The 17,925-nt window shown below is 39.1% G+C and overlaps 1 protein-coding gene and 1 long non-coding RNA gene across 5 annotated transcripts in view; one reads left to right on the top strand and one right to left on the bottom strand.

The window, feature by feature from the left end:
• Positions 1-17,925, bottom strand: part of LOC309639868 — a 423,467-nt gene that overhangs the window by 359,303 nt on the left and 46,239 nt on the right. The gene's annotated exons all lie outside the window — the stretch shown is intronic.
• SLAMF6 (SLAM family member 6) overlaps positions 88-17,925 on the top strand; it is a 39,185-nt gene continuing 21,347 nt past the window's right edge. For 3 of the 4 annotated variants that reach the window (XM_082476404.1, XM_082476406.1, XM_082476405.1), the window contains exon 1: positions 88-2,135. In XM_082476404.1, coding sequence (XP_082332530.1) covers positions 2,030-2,135 — 106 coding nt within the window. In that variant the 5' untranslated portion in view covers positions 88-2,029. The other variant, XM_082476407.1, reaches the window with a different exon arrangement.

A 17,925-nucleotide genomic window follows, 5' to 3' on the forward strand; every position in this document is an offset into this window, starting at 1 on the left:
TAAGACAGACACAGGGTGCTGTGGAATAAAACAGAGGAGACCAGATATAAACCCTCAAATATATGGCCAAATGATTTTTGACAAGGATGCCAAGAACATTCAATAGGGAAAGGACAGCCTTTTCAACAAATGGTACTGTGAAAATTAGATATCCTCATGCAAAAGAATGAAGGTGAACCTTGCCTTAAATGATATAGAAAAATCAACTCAAATGTATCAAAGAGATAAATACAAAAACTAAGACTATAAAACTCTTAGAGGAAACACAGGGGAAAATCTTCATTACATTGGATTTAGCAACGATTTCTTGAATATGACACCAAAAGCATAGGCAACAAAAGAAAAACCAATTAAACCAGCCTTCATTAAAACGAAAAACTTTTGTGCATCAAACCATACTATCAGGAACTTCCCTGGTGGCACAGTGGTTAAGAATCTGCCTGCCACATATGGTCACCTTATCTTTGATAAAGGAGGCAAGAATATACAATGGAGAAAAGACAGCCTCTTCAATAAGTGGTGCTGGGAAAACCAGACAGTTACATGTAAAAGAATGAAATTAGAACACTCCCTAACACCATACACAAAAATAAACTCAAAATGGATTAAATACCTAAATGTAAGGCCAGACACTATCAAACTCTTAGAGGAAAACATAGGCAGAACACTCTATTACATAAACCACAGCAAGATCCTTTTTGACCCACGTCCTAGAGAAATGGAAATAAAAACAAAAATAAACAAATGGGACCTAATGAAACTTAAAAGCTTTTGCACAGCAAAGGAAGCCATAAACAAGACCAAAAGACAACCCTCAGAATGGGAGAAAATATATGCAAATGAAGCAACTGACAAAGGATTAATCTCCAAAATATACAAGCAGCTCATGCAGCTCAATATCAAAAAAACAAACAACCCAATCCAAAAATGGGCAGAAGATCTAAGTAGACATTTCTCCAAGGAAGGTATACAGATTGCCAACAAACACATGAAAGGATGCTCAACATCACTAATCATTAGAGAAATGCAAATCAAAACTACAATGTGGTATCACCTCACACCGGTCAGGATGGCTATCATCAAAAAATCTACAAACAATAAATGCTAGAGAGGGTGTGGAGAAAAGGTAACCCTCTTGCGCTCTTGGTGGGAATGTAAATTGATACAGCCACTATGGAGAACAGTATGGAGGTTCCTCAAAAAACTAAAAATAGAACTACCATATGACCCAGCAATCCTACTACTGGGCATATACCCTGAGAAAACCATAATTCAAAAAGACACATGCACCCCAATGTTCATTGCAGCTCTATTTACAATAGCCAGGTCATGGAAGCAACCTAAATGTCCATCGACGGATGAATGGATAATGAAGATGTGATACATATATACAATGGACTATTACTCAGCCATAAAAAGGAACGAAATTTGGTGATTTGTAGAGACGTGGATGGATCTAGAGACTGTCATACAGAGTGAAGTAAGTTAGAAAGAGAAGAATAAACATCGTATATTAACGCATATATGTGGAACCTAGAAAAATGGTACAGATGAACCAGTTTGCAGGGCAGAAATAGAGGCACAGATGTAGAGAACAAACATATGGACACCAAGGGGAGAAAGTGACAGGGGGGTGGGGGTGGGGGTGTGATTAATTGGGAGATTGGGATTGACATATATACACTAATATGTGTAAAATGAATAACTAATAAGAACCTGCTGTATAAAAAAAATAAATTAAATAAATTTCAAAAATTCAAAAAAAAAGAACCCAGTAAATTTTAGGTTGCATAACCACAACACGTAATTTAGGTTGTTTTACTACCATAAAAAAATAGAAAGAGAAAAGGATATAGATAGTGGAAACTCCAATTCACAACACACACAAGATTTTTGCACTTTGCTCAGAAAAGAAATAAATAGAGTAATAAAATAAAACTGGGACTCTTTGTATGTGGGAAGGAGGCCTTGCCACGCCTCTGAGAGGAAGAGAGCAATTTCGGTAGAAGCACTTTCAGTTTGTGAGAGAATGCCAAGAACATTGACTGCCTTGAGGTCTCCAGCACCATTCTCCACTGCTAAGAGCATGATCTGGCTGTTCCAGTTTCTCACGCTTGTCTTCTGCCTTGGCCCAGGTAAATGCTGAAGTGGACCCATGTAGTCATGAGTCACTCCTGGTTTTGTGCAGCTTGCTCAATCTAAATCACCTATTTATAGGTGTCTGTCTCTCTGCCAAGGGATCCGGTGGGGCTCACAGTGGTGCCTGATGAACTGCCATTGCCTCTCAACCTAAAAGTTTATGGCCTGAGATGGTTCAGAGTTAACAGCTTCAACTGTGTTTTCATTTAAGTGAATTATCTGCTGGGGCATGGGAAATGTGCTTTTATGAGACAAGACTGTTTGGGGTTTATGACCAGCATGTTGTGGAATAAAGAGACCTAAAGTTAAGAAAAGAAGCCTTATTACCAAATTAGCTACTATCTTACTGTGGTATCACAGGTAGGTTACATGTTCTTCCTGAGCCTCACGATCTTCATTGGAAATATTGAAACTCTATGGTTCAGCTTAGCCGAAATTTCTGAACCCAACTAAAACACGAGAAATAGTCCTTTCAGTTTTTGCTTACTGTGATAAAAAGCGTTCTCCAGCTTTCCTTTCCTTTGATGCAAGTCAGGGGCTATCTAGTCCAGCAGTACCTAATTTGGCAGACAGAAAGGAATTCTCTGATCCTGCCTGCTTCTCATTCCCTGCTGTCCATTCCGTGGAAAGCATGAAGGTTCATGTCAGGTTTGGAGAACCACAAGTGGTCAACTGGGGTCAAAGTATAGGATGGGGCAGAAGACGAAACAGGAAAGCTGGCCCAGAACTAGCCCAGGGTAGCAGATAAAAATAGTTAATATTCACTGAGGGTTCATACTGTTCCAGGAACTGGGTCAAATGCTGTACGTACATCATATACAAAAGCCTTATGACAGTTCTATGAGTCTATACTATTATTATACCCTTTTTAAATAACTTGCCCAAATCTCATTAGCCAGTAGGTGGCAAGCTCTTGCAATATTTTTGAGGAACAGTGACAGCTGAATAAACACGGTAGCAGCACAAGAGAAAGAAGGACAGAAGCAAAAATCACCATAGATGTAGAATTAACTAGATTAACTGGCAATGGGAATTAGGGGGGAAGAGACTTCACTGTCATCCAATAAATATTCACTGAGCACCTACTGGATGCCTGGCACTGTTCTAGTTCCTGGGGATACACCATAAACAAAGGAGGCAAAAATTCCTGCTCTCGTGGAGTTAACTTTTTAACAGGGGAGACAAACTATAAACAAGATAAATAAGTGAAATAGTATATTTGATAGTGATAAATGATAAGAATGAAATAAATCAAGCAGGGAAAGGTGATATGAAATATTGGGGGTGGGGGGAGGTGAAATTTCAGAGTAGCCAAAGAAGGTTACAAAGTTGCGGGCATGAGGGAGCAGGCATGAAGAGAAGGTGATTTCAACTTTGGAGCTACTAATTTTAAGATGTTAGTGTGATATCCATGAGAAGATTTCCTGAAAGCAGCTGGAAATTTAGGGCTGGAGGTAGAGCTGAGTCTGGAAGCTTAGAAGTCACAGCATAGAAGTAATAAATGAAGTTAAGGAGAAAAGTGTAAGGAGGACAGAAACTTGGGAAATATGTATAAGATGCAGAAAGAGGGAGAATTCACTTACACATTCAAGAGCCACTCCCCAGCGTAGGAGCAGAGACCCATGTCTTTGCCTCCTTGCAAAATTGAACCCATCTCTAGAATTAAATATTCGGAATGTCCTCAGGCTAAAATTTCCCTGCTTCTCCTCATTCCCATCAATACTTCTCATAAGGGCCCTAAGAAATATACACTATCCTCACTTTAAGGAAGAGGAAAGAAGGCATACAACACTTAACTAACTTGCTTGATGTCACACTGTTATGGGGGAAGTGGGGATGGTGCAGAAAAGAAACATACTTGAATGTGTTTTGCAGGTGTTCTGAGGCCCAGGAGGAAAGCAGTGATTGCCAGGGTTAGAAATCAGGGAGCTTGGCTCCAGAGTCTGTGTTCATAACCACTTTACTCTGCTAGTTAGTTTATACACAGTTATATATTCACATAAATGTATATATAATTATAAACTGTGATGCTAGGAAGAAAATAAGCAGGGTACTGATGCCGAAAACTTGGCTTCTGTACACTGGTGCTGAATTGAATCTCAGAGACAGAGTTTTGGGTGAAATTGAAAAGTATAGCTTTATTGCTTTGCCAGACAAGGGAGACACAGCGGGCTCCTGTCCTCAAAAACTGTGTGTCCCAACCTGGGAGAATTTGGTGAGGAGTTTTATAGCAACGGTTCAAGGTTGGGGTTGCTGATAAGATTAGGGTGTGTGCAGGACCTGCACTCCTTTAATTTGGTCTCAGGTAATCTGATGAGTTTCTATGGTTCCTTTAATCTGGCCTCAGGGGGTCTTCTTGAAGAGCTTCTCTGGTTCCTTTAATCTGGAATGAAGAATGCTGATATTTTCCATTTGTTGGGTTTTAGTTCTGTAGAGCAGCTCAAAGATATTGTTGTGTATCCCTTGAGGCAGAACCAGGACCCTGCCCCAAGGCTGCACTATTGTTTCTTGGCTGCTCCTCTCTCGTCTCTGCATCCCCTCTCTTCCCTGATTAGCAACTGTTCTAATCTGCCCTTCGGAACTCAGGGAAGGTCATGGAAGCTGGAGTCTATTCCCTACAAACAAGAAATGGGGAACATAAAGCCTTCCATGCCCAGGAGTCCCCACAGTGTCCTTCTTGGTTTCAGTACCATTGGTGAGAAACACAAGAGGATCTGCTTTGGATGAGGTGATGTGGAATGGATTTTCTGGAAAAGTAGCATCTCCTCTGATGTTTAAAGAGTATGAGGAGTCAAACGGGGAGGAGTCTAATGAAGAAGCATTCAAAGCAGTGGGAATTACATGTGCAAAGGCCCTGGTGCAGGGAAGAGTTTGGAGTGATTAAGGAAGGGGAAAAAACCACTGTGACAAGAGTATGGCACAAATAAAATCAATCTTGAAAACAAGCATGAAGGAAGATTCCAGCCTACATTCTTTCAAGGGGCTGGACACCATAACTTTTTCCTTTGAAGAAATGTATCTGAAAAGATAAACCATGTTAAGAAATAATCCCAATTGGTATAACTGAAATCAGACATTATCATGCCCCGGAGAAAATGAATCTCACTTGCTTCTCCGTTTTATTCTTTATAGGTGGGAACTTACTTATCAAATGTTAATATGAATACAAAGTATTAGGGAATCTTATTATAATGCTGATTCTGGAATGGAGACTAAGATTCTGCATTTATAACAAGCTCCCAGGCAACCCCAATCCTGCTTCATGAACCATACTCATGAGACTTTAGTCGCAGTGGAGTTGGAGGGATGGAGAAATAAGAACAAATTCTTCAAGTGTGTTTGCAAGAAGCAGATACATGTATTCTGATGCTGAAGAGAGAACAGTAGTAGGAAATATATGTACAGCCAATACACATGGGCCAACCAAATGATTCTGACGTTTTGAGTCAAAAACTTACAGGCTCTTCTGCTAAAAGATTGTAATCCAATGACTCCCCTTCCCCTGAGGAGCATTATCTACTTCTTACTAACCATCCACACCTTCAAATGTTTATTGTTGCTCACCATAGGCAGAGAGTTGTTTATATTTTGTCACTATCCTCAAGGACAACTGTGTCTTTCCACCTCTCAGAATCTGTGGTCTGTGCCCACTGGACTGCCAGCCTTCCACACCTCCCAGTTTTCAGCCTCCCACTACAGATCTAGCCTCAGTTGTGTCTCCGTGTGCACACAAAATTTTTGTCTTTCTTTTTTTTCATTAAGGTGAAATTCACAAAACAAAATAATAATATTAAAATGTACAATTCAGTGACATTTAGTAAATTCACAATGTTGGGCAACCACCACTTCTATTGCTCCAAAACACTTAGTCACCCCAAAAGAAAACCTTGTACCCATTAAACAATCACTTCTCATTTCTCCTTCCCCCTATCCCTCTTCAAACACCAATCCACTTTCTGGCTCAATGGGTTTACCTATTCTGAATATTTCATATAAATGAAATCATGCAACATGTGACTTTTTATGTCTGACTTCTTTCACTTAGTACAATGTTTTCAATGTTTATTCATATTGTATCGTGTATCAGTACTTTATTCCTTTTTATTGCTGAATAAGATTCCATTGTATGTGTGTACCATATTTATTTATCCACTCGTCTACTGATGGACGTTTGTGTTGTTTCCACCTTTTGGCTTTTGCAAATAGTTCTATTATGAAGACTTTTGTACAAGTATTGTTTTCAATTTTTCTGGGTATATACCCAGGAATGAAATTGCTGGATCATATGGTAATGTTGTACTTAATTTTTTGAGGGATCACTAAATAGTTTTTTCCACAGTGACTGTACCAGTTTACAATCCCACCAGCAATGTATAAGCGTTCTAATTTCTCCACATCCTTACCAAAACTTATTTTCCAATTATTTACTATTATTATTGTTGTTATTATTATTAATCACCATCTTAGTACATGTAAAGTCTCTTGTGGTTTTGATTTGCATTTCCCTAACAACAAATGATATTGAGCATCTTTTCATGTGCTTATTGGCTGTTTGTATATTTTCTTTGGAGAAATGTCTATTCAAGTCCTTTGTCCCTTTTTGATTAGATTATTTGTCTTTTTTTTTTTTGAGCTATAAGAGCTCTTTAACTACTTTGAATACTAGACCCTTATCAGATATATGATTTATAAATATTTTCTCCTATTCTGTAAGTTTTCTTTTCATTACCTGATAATGTCCTTTGATGCACAAAAGTTTTTAATTTTGATGAAGTCTAATTTATCTATTTTTTCTTCTCCTGCTCACACTTTTGTTGTCATATCTAAGAATTCATTGCCAAATCCAAGATCATGTAAATTTACCCCTATGTTTTCTTCTAAGAGTTTCATAATTTTTTGCTTTCATATTTAGGTCATTGAAACATTTTGAGTTGATTTTTGTATAGGTGTGAGGTAGGTGTTCAGCTTCATTCTTTTGTTTATAGACATCTGGTTGTCCCAGTACTATTTGTTGAAGCAACCATTCTTTCCCCATTGAACGATCTTGGCATTCTTGTCAAAAATTAATTGTCCATAAATGTATGGGTTTATTTATGGACTCTTAATTCAATTCCATATAGACATCTATATGTCTATCCTGATACCAGCAATACACTGGCATGTGATTAACGTAGCTGTGGAAATTTTTAAATTGGGAAGTGCGAGTTCTCCAATTTGTTTTTATTTTTCAATATAGTTTTGGCTAGTTGGGGTCCCTTACAATTCCATATGAATTTGAAGAATGGCTTTTCTATTTATGAAAAAAAAGTCACAAAAGTCATTGGAATTTTGATAGAGATTGAATTGAATCTGTAACTTGCTTTGGGTAGTATTGCCAAATACATAATCTTAAGTCCTACAATCTATGAACATAGGATGTCTTTCCATTTATTTAGGTATTCTTTAATTTCTTTCAAAATGTTTCATAGTTTTCAGTGTATAAGTATTGAATCTCCTTGGCTAAATTATTCATAGATATTTAATTATTTTGGATGCTATTATATATGGAATTGTTCTCCTAATTTCCTTTTCAGATTGTTCATTGCTAGTGTTTAAAAATACAATGTGTATTTGTAAAATACAAATTAAAAATATACAATTGTAAATTTACAATTGTAAAAATACGTGTTGTAATTGTAAATTTTTGTAAATTGATCTTCTATGCTACAACTTTGCTTAATTCATTTATTAGTTCTGATAGTTTCTTTGTGGATTCTTTTTTTTTTTTTTTTTTTTTACTTTTTATTTTATATTGGAGTATAGCCGATTAACAGTGTTGTGATAGGTTCAGGTGCACAGCAAAGGGACTCAGTCAGCCATACATATACATGTAACCATTCTCACCCAAACTCCCCTCCCTCCCATCCAGGCTGCCACATAACATTGAGCAGAGTTCCCTGTGTAATACAGTAGGTCCTTGTTGGTTATCCATTTTAAATATAGCAGTGTGAACATGTCAATCCCAAACTCCCTGACTATCCTTTCCCCCGATCCTTCCCCCCTGTAACCATAAGTTCATTCTCTAAGTCTGTGAGTCTGTTTCTGTTTTGTAAATAAGTTCGTTTGTATCATTTCTTTTTAGATTCTGCATATAAGGGATATCATACAATATTTTTCTTCCTCTGTCTGACTTATTTCACTCCATATGACAATCTCTAGGTCCATCCATTTTGCTGCAAATGGCATTATTTCATTCTTTTTAATGGCTGAGTAATATTCCATCGTGTATATATATACCACATCTTCTTTATCCATTGCTCTGTTGATGGACATTTAGGTTGCTTCCATGTCTTAGCTATTGTAAACAGTGCTGCAATGAACATTGGGGTGCATGTATCCTTTCAGACCATGTTTTTCTCTGGATATATGCCCAGGAGTGGGATTGCAGAGTCATATGGTAGCTGTATTTTTAGTTTTTTAAGGAACTTCCATACTATTCTCCACAGTGGCTGTACCAGTTTACATTCCCACCAACAGTGTAAGAGGGTCCCCTTCTCTACACACCCTCTCCAGCATTTATTGTTTGTGGATTTTTTGATGATAGCCATTTTGACTGGTGTGAGGTGATATCTCATTGTAGTTTTGATTTGCATTTCTCTAATAATTAGCGATGTTGAGCATCTTTTCATGTGCCTGTTGGCCATCTGTATGTCTTCTTTGGAGAAATGTCTATTTAAGTCTTCTGCCCATTTTTTAAATTGTGTTGTTTGTTTTGATGATATTAAGCCTCATGAGCTGTTTGTAAATTTTGGAGACTAACCCCTTGTTGGTCACATCATTTGTAAATATTTTCTCCTAATCTGTGGGTTGTCTTTTCGTTTTGTTTATGGTTCCCTTTGCTGTGCAAAATCTTTTAAGTTTAATTAGGTCCCATTCATTTATTTTTGTTTTTATTTCTATTATTCTGAGAGACAGATCAAAAAAGATATTGCTGCAATTTATGTCAGAGAGTGTTCTGCCTATGTTTTCCTCTAGGAATTTTATAGGTTAGGTCTTTAATCCATTTTGAGTTTATTTTTGTGTATGGTGTTAAAGAATGATCTGATTTCATTTTTGCACATGTAGCTGTCCAGTTTTCCCAGCACCATTTGTTGAAGAGACCGTCTTTCCACCATTGTGTAGTCTTGCCTCCTTTGTCATAGATTAATTGACCATAGGTGTGTGGGTTTATTTCTGGGCTTTCCATCCTGTTCCATTGATATATATTTCTATTTTCGTGCCAGTACCATACTCTTTTGATGACTGTAGCTTTGCAGTATAGTCTGAAGTCAGGGAGCCTGATGCTTCCAGCTCCGTTTTTCTTTCTCAAGATTGTTTTGGATATTTGAGGTCTTTTGTGTTTCCATACAAATTAAGATTTTCTTTGTTCCAGTTCTGTGAAACGTGCCATTGGTAATTTGATAAGAATTGCATTGAATCTGTAGATTGCCTTGGGTAGTATTGTCATTTTAACAGTACTGATTCTTCCAATTCAAGAACATGGTATATCTTTCCACCTGTTTTTGTCATCTTCGATTTCTTTCATCAGTATCTTACAGTTTTCAAAGTACAGGTCTTTTCTCTCCTTAGGTAGGTATATTCCTAGGTATTTTATTCTTTTTCATGTGGTGGTAAATGAGATTGTTTCTTAAATTTCTCTCTCTGAATTTCATTGTTAGTATATAGAAATGCAACAGGTTTCTGTGTATTAATTTTACATTGTGCAAGTTTACGGAATTCATTGATTATCTCTAGTAGTTTTCTGGTAACATATTTACGATTCTCTATGTATAGTATCATGTCATCTGCAAACAGAGACAGTTTTACTTCTTCTTTGCCAATTTGGATTCGTTTTATTTCTTTTTCTTCTCTGATTGCCATGGCTAGAACTTCCAAAACTATGCTGAATGAAAGTGCTGAGAGTGGACATCCTTGTCTTTTTCCTGATCTTAGAGGAAATGCTTTCAGCTTTTCACCATTGAGTATGATGTTAGCTATAGTTTTGTCATATATGGCCTTTATTATGTTGCGGTATGTTCCCTCTTTGCCTACTTTCTGGGGAGTTTTTATCATAAATGGGTGTTGAATTTTGTCAAAAGATTTTTCTGCATCTATTGAGATGATCACATGGTTTTTTTCTTCAATTTGTTGATGTGGTGTATCACACTGGTTGATTTGTAGATATTGAAAAATCCTTGCATTCCTGGGATAAATCCCACTTGATCATGGTGTATGATCCTTTTAATGTACTGTTGGATTCAGATTGCTAGTATTTTATTGAGGATTTTTGAGTCTATGCTCATCAGTGATATTGGCCTGTAATTTTCCTTTTTTGTGGTATCTTTGTCTCGTGTCAGGGTGATGGTGGCCTCATAGAATGAGTTTGGGAATTTTCCTTCCTCTTCAATTTTTCGGAACAGTTTCAAAAGGATAAGTGTGAGCTCCTCCCTCAATGTTTGATAGAATTCGCCTGTGAAGCCATCAGGTCCTGGACTTTTGTTTTTTGGGAGTTTTTTAATCACAGTTTCCATTTCAGTACTTGTGATTGGTCTGTTCATATTTTCTATTTCTTCCTGGTTCATTCTTGGGTGACTCTACCTTTCTAAGAATTTGTCCGTTTCTTCCAGGTTGTCCATTTTATTGGCATACAGTTGCTTGTAGTAGTCTCTCATGATCCTTTGTATTTCTGTGGTGTCATTTGTAACTCCTCCTTTTTCATTTCCAATATTATTGATTTGAATCCTCTCCCTTTTCTTCTTGATGAGCCTGGCTAAACGTTTATCAATTTTGTTTACCTTTTCAAAGAGCCAGCTTTTAGTTTCATTGATCTTTGCTACTGTTTTCCTTGTCTCTATTTGATTTATTTATGCTCTGATCTTTATGATTTCTTTCCTCCTAGTAACTTAGGGGGGTTTTTTTGTTGTTATTCTTCTTCTTTCTCTAGTAACTTTAAGTGTAAGGTTAGGTTGTTCATTTGAGATTTTTATTGTTTCCTGAGGTAAGATTGTATTGCTATAAACTTCCCTCTTAGAACTGCTTTTGAGGCATCCCATAGGTTTTGAATCATTGTGCTTTCATTTTCATTTGTCTTTAGGTATTTTTAAATTTCCTTTTTATTTCTTTAATGATCCATTGGTTCTTTAGTAGCATATTTTTTAGCCTCCACATGTTTGTGTTTTTTATAGTTTTTTTCCTGTGGTTTATTTTTAATCTCATAACGTTGTGATCAGAAAAGATGCTTGATATGATTTCAATTTTCTTAAATTTACTGAGGCTTGCCTTGTGGCCCAGCATGTGGTCAATCCTGGAGAATGTTCCATGTACACTTGAGAAGAAGATGTATTCTGCTGCTTTTGGATGGAATGCTCTATAAATATAAATTAAGTCCATTTGGTCTAATGTGTCATTTAAGGGCTGTATTTCCTTATTGATTTTCTGTCCAGATGACCTGTCCATTAATGAAAGTGGGGTGTTAAAGTCCCCCATTATTATCGTGTTGCTGCTGATTTCTCCCTTTATGGCTGTTAGTACTTGCCTTATATATTGAGGTGCTCCTATGTTGGGTGCATATATATTTACAATTGTTATATATTCTTCTTGGACTGATCCCTTGATCATTATGTAGTGTCCTTCTTTATCTCTTATAACAGTCTTTATTTTAAAGTCTATTTTGTCTGATATGAGTATTGCTACTCCAGCTTTATTTTGGTTTCCATTTGCATGGAAGACCTTCTTCCATCCCCTCACTTTCAGTCTGTATGTGTCCCTAGGTCTGAGGTGGGTCCCTTGTAGACAGCATATATACAAGTCTTGTTTTTTTATCCACTCAACCAGTCTATGTCTTGTGGTTGGCAAGTTTAATCCATTTACATTTAAGATAATTATCAATATATGCATTCGTATTGCCATTTTCTTAGTTGTTCTGGGTTTGTTTTTGTTGGTCTTTTTTCTTCCCTTCCTCTTTTGTTCTTTTCTCTTGTGACTTGATGACTGTCTTTAGTGTTGTGTTTGGGTTGCTTTTTCTTTTGTGTGTGAGTATCTGTTGCAGTTTTTGGGTTTGCTGTTCCCATGAGGTTTTGATATATCAGTCTATATATGTGCAAGGTTTTTTTGTGCTTGTTGTTTTTTTTTGTTTGTTTGTTTGTTGTTGTTTTTTTAAGTTGCTAGTCTCTTTCCTGCCTAGAGGAGTTTCTTTAACATTTGTTGCAAGGCTGGTCTGGTGGTGCTGAATTCTCTTAGCTTTTGCTTGTCTGTAAAGGTTTTGACTTCTCCTTCAAATCTGAATGAGAGTCTTGCTGGGTAGAGTATTCTTGGTTGTAGATTCTTCCCTTCCATCATTTTAAATATATCATGCCTGAGAGACCTTCAAGATGGTGGAGGAGTAAGACGTGGAGATCACCTTCCTCCCCACAAATACATCAGAAATACATCTACATGTGGAACAACTACTACAGAACACCTACTGAATGCTGGCAGAAGACCTAAGACTTCCCAAAAGGCAAGAAACTCCCCACGTACCTGGGTAGGACAAAAGAAAAAAGAAAAAAACAGAGATAAAAGAATAGGGAAGGGACCTGCACCTCTGGGAGGGAGCTGTGAAGGAGGAAAAGTTTCCACACACTAGGAAGCTCCTTCACTGGTGGAGATGGGGGATGGGCGGGGGGGGGGAAGCTTCAGAGCCATGGAGGAGAGTGCAGCAACAGGGGTGCAGAGGGCAAAGTGGAGAGATTCCCACACAGAGAATCGGTGCCGACCAGCACTCACCAGCCTGAGAGGCTTGTCTGCTCGCCAGCCGGGGTAGGTGGGGGCTGGGATCTGAGGCTTGGGCTTTGGAGGTCAGGTCCCAGGGAGAGGACTGGAGTTGGCTGCATGAACACAGTCTGAAGGGGGCTAGTGCTCCACAGCTAGTGGGGAAGGAGTCCAGGAAAAAGTCTGGACCTGACTAAGAGGCAAGAGGCCATTGTTTAGGGGTGCATGAGGAGAGGGGATTCACAGCACCGCCTAAATGAGCTCCAGAGACAGGTGCGAGCTATCAACACAGACACCAGAGACGAGCATGAGATGCTAAGGCTGCTGCTGCAGCCACCAAGAAGCCTGTGTGCAAGCAGGTCACTATCCGCACCTCCCCTCCTGGGCGTCTGTGCAGCCCGCCACGACCAGGGTCCCGTGATCCAGGGACAACTTCCCCAGGAGAACACACGGCATGCCTCAGGCTGTTGCAATGTCACCCCAGCCTCTGCCGCCGCAGGCTCACCTGGCATTCCGTACCCCTCCCTCCCCCCAGCCTGGGTGAGCCAGAGCCCCCTAATCAGCTGCTACTGTAACCCCATCCTGTCTGAGCAAAGAACAGACGCCCTCAGGTGACCTACACGCAGAGGCGGGGCAAAATCCAAAGCTGAACCCCAGGAGCTGTGCAAACAAAGAAGAGAAAGGGAAATTTCTCCCAGCAGCCTCAGGAGCAGTGGATTATATCTCCACAGTCAACTTGATGTACCCTGCATCTGTAGAATACCTGAATAGACAACAAATCATCCCAAAATTGAGGCAGTGGATTTTGGGAGCAACTGTAGACTTGGGGTTTGCTTTCTGCATCTAATTTGTTCCTGGCTTTGTGTTTATCTTAGTTTAGTATTTAGAGTTTATTAGCATTGGAAGATTTGTTTATTGATTTGGTTGCTCTCTTCCTCCTTTTATATATAGATAGATAGATAGATGATAGATAGATAGATAGATTTTTTTCCTTTTTCTCTTTTTGTGAATGTGTATGTGTATGCTTCTTTGTGTGACTTCGTCTGTATAGATTTGCTTTTACCATTTGTCCTAGGGTTCTGTCTGTCCGTTTTTTTGCTGTTGTTTTTTTTTTAGTATAATTTTTAGCACTTGTTATCATTGGTGGATTTGTTTTTTGGTTTGGTTGCTCTCTTCTTTGTTTCTTTTTTTTTTTCTTTTTTTATTATTTTTTTAATTTTAATAATTATTTTTAATAACTTGTATTTTATTATTTTTTTTCTTTCTTTCTTGTTTTTTGCCCTTTTCTTCTGAGCTGTGTGGCTGGCAGTGTCTTGGTGCTCCGGCTGTGTGTTAGGCCTGTGCCTCTGAGGTGGGAGAGCTGAGTTCAGGACATTGGTCCACCGGAGACCTCCCAGCTCCACGTAATAGCAAACAGCAAAAGCTCTCCCAGAGATCTCCATCTCAACACTAAGACCCAGCTCCACTCAATGACGAGCAAGATACAGTGCTGGACACCCTATGCCAAACAACTACCAAGACAGGAACACAACCCCACCCATTAGCAGAGAGGCTGCCTAAAATCATAATAAGGTCACAAGCACCCCAAAACACACCACCGGACGTGATCGTGACCACCAGAAAGACAAGATCCAGCCTCATCCGCCAGAACACAGGCACTAGTCCCCTCCACCAGGAAGCCTACACAACCCACTGAACCAACCTTAGCCACTGGACCACTGGGGGCAGACACCAAAAACAACGGGAACTACGAACTTGCAGCCTGTGAAAAGGAGACCCCAAACACAGTAAGTGAAGCAAAATGAGAAGACAGAGAAATACACAGCAGATGAAGGAGCAAGGTAAAAACCACCAAACCAAACAAATGAAGAGGAAATAGGAAGTCTACCTGAAAAAGAATTCAGAATAATGATAGTTCTTCTGCCTCAGTTATTCAGCTATTGATTCCTTCCAGTATAGTTTACACTTCAGTTGTTGTATTGTTCATCTCTGTTTGTTCTTTAGTTCTTCTTGATCTTTGTTAAACATTTCTTGCATCTTCTCAATCTTTGCCTCCATTCTTTTTCCAAGATCCTTGATCATCTTCACTATCATTATTCTGAATTCTTTTTCTGGGAGGTTGCCTAGCTCCACTTCATTTTGTTGTTTTTCTGGGGTTTTATCTTGTTCCTTCATCTGGGACATAGTCCTCTGCCTTTTCATTTGGTCTATCTTTCTGTGACTATGGTTTTTGTTCTGCAGGCTGTAGGATTGTAGTCCTTCTTGCTTCTGCTGTTTGCCTTCTGATGGATAAGACTATCCAAGAGGCTTGTGCAAGCTTCCTGATAGGAGGGACTGGAGGTTGGTAGAACTGGGTCTTGCTCTGGTGAGCAGAGCCTGTGCTCAGTAAAACCTTAAACCACTTGTCTGCTGATGGGTGGGGCTGTGTTCCCTCCCTGTTAGTTGTTTGGCCTGAGGTGACCCAGCACTGGAGCCTACAGGCTATATGGTGGGGCTAGTGGCAGCCTGTGGGAGGGCTCACACCAGTGAGTACTTCTCAGAACTGCTGCTGCCAGTGACCTTGTCCCTGTGGTGAGCCACAGCTGCCCCCTGTCTCTGCAGGAGACCCTCCAACACTAGCAGGTAGGTTTGGTTCAGTCTCCTATGGGGTCACTGCTCCTTTAGCCAGATCCTCATGCACACAAAACTTTGTGTGTGACCTCCAAGAGTGGAGTCTCTGTTTCCCCCAGTGTTTGGAGGTCCTTCAATCAAATCCCACTGACCTTCAAAGTCAGATTCCCTGGGGATTCCTAGTCCCATTGCCAGACCCCCAGGCTGGGAAGCCTGATATTGGGCTCAGAACCTTCTCTCCAGTGGGAGAACTTCTGTGGTATAATTGTTCTCCAGTTTGTGGATCGCCCACCTGGCAGGTATGGATTTGATTTTATCATGATTGTGCCCCTCCCACTGTCTCAGTGCAACTTCTCCTTTGTCTTTGGATGTGGGGTATTTTATTTTTGGTGGGTTCCAGCATCTTCCTGTCAATGTTGTTCAGCAGTTAGTTGTGATTTCGGTGCTCTCGCAAGAGGAGATGAGCGCATGTCCTTCTACTCTGCCATTTTGAACCAATCTATTTTTGTGGACTCTAGGATTTTCTATCTATAAGATCATGTCCTCTGTGAATAGGAATAGTTTCACTTCTTCCTTTCCAATTAAGATACCTTTTATTATTTTTCTTGTCTAATTGCTGTAACTAGAACTTCCAGTACAATGTTAAATAGAAGTGATGAAAGTAGGCATTGTTATCTTGTTCCTGGTCTTAGGTGAAAGGCTTTCAGTCTTTCATTCTTTATTATTTATTTATTTATTTATTTATTTATTTATTTATTTTTGGCTGCATTGGGTCTTTGTTGCTGTGGGTGGGCTTTCTCTAGCTGCAGTGAGCTGGGGTTACTCTTCATTGCAGTAGGCAGGCTTCTCATTGCAGTGGCTTCTCTTGTTGTGGAACATGGGTTCTAGGCATGCAGGCTTCAGTAGTTGTGGCACATAGGCTCAGTAGTTGTGGTTCGCGGGCTCTAGAGCACAGGCTCAGTAGTTGTGGCGCACGGGCTTTGTTGTTCCACGGCATGTGGGATCTTCTGGGATCAGGGATCAAACCCATGTCCCCTGCATTGGCCGGTGGATTCTTAACCACTGCACCACCAGGGAAGTCCCTTTCATTTTTGAATAGAATGTTAGATGTGCGTTTCTCAAATGCCTTTTATCAAGGTGAGGAATTTCCCTTCTATTCTTAGATTCTTATGTGTGAAACAGTGTTGGATTTTGTTAAATGTTTTTTCTGTATTAATTGAGATGATAATGTGTCTTTTTTCCTTAATTCTATTAACGTAGTATATTGCATTTATTGATTTTCATATGTTGAATCACTCTTGCATTCCTGAAATAAATTCCAATTAGTCTTGGTGTATAATCTTTTTAATATGCAGCTGGATTCAGTTTGTTAATATTTTGTTGAGGGTTTTTACATCAATACTTATAAGGGATAGTGGTGCATAGTTTGTGCGTGCGTTCGTGTGTGTGTGTGTGTGTGTGTGTGTGTGTGTGTGTGTGTGTATGATATCTTTGGGTTTGGTAAAGGTAATGCCGGCCTCATAGGATGAATTAGAAAGTGTTTTCTCCTCTTCTTTTTGGGAGAAGTGTTTGAGAAGTATTGATGTTAATTATTCTTTAAATATTTGGTAGAATTCACCAGTGAAGCCATCTGGTCCTGGATTTTTCTTTGCCAGGAGGTTTTTGATTACTGATTCAATCTCTTTACTTGTTAAAGGTCCTCTTAGATTTTCTATTTCTTCTTAAGTCAGTCTTGGTAATCTGTTTGTGTATAGAAATTTGTCTATTTCATCTAGGCTATCTAATTTGTTTCCATACAGTTATTCATAATATTCTCTTATAATCGTTTTTATTTCTATAAGGTCTGCAGTAACGTCCACTCTTTCATTTCTAATTTTAGTAATTTGAGCTTTCTCTATTTTTCTCTTAATTAATCTAGCTAAAAGTATGTCAATCTTCCTGATCTTTTCAAAGAACAAATTTTCCCTCTGAGCGCTGTGATCACTGCACCCTGTAAGTTTTGGTATGTTGTATTTTCATTTTCACTTGTCTTACTCAAGATCCTGCCTGATATATCTCTTCCCTTCTCTATTAAAGCTCTTGAGAAATCAGCCCCTACCCTCCTTCTGAACTTGTTTCATACTGAGCTGAAACAACCCACTGTATCTCTTTTTCCTATAGATAGGACTAAGCCAGTCCTAGGCCTAAGCCATTCCCCTAGGTTAGATATCCCAAAGTTTCTCTGACTTTTCTCTTTTTCAGAATCAGTTCAGCCTTACCTGCTTTTTTTTTTTTTTTTTTTTAATTTTTGGCTGTGTTGGGTCTTCGCCGCTGCATGCGGGCTTCCTCTAGTTGCGGCGAGCGGGGGCTACTCTTTGTTGCGGTGCACGGGCTTCTCACTACAGTGGCCTCTCTTGTTGCAGAGCATGG

Source organism: Balaenoptera physalus, assembly GCF_965194825.1.
Source record: "Balaenoptera physalus genome assembly, chromosome: 1".
In the NCBI taxonomy this organism is placed as follows: Eukaryota; Metazoa; Chordata; class Mammalia; order Artiodactyla; family Balaenopteridae; genus Balaenoptera; species Balaenoptera physalus.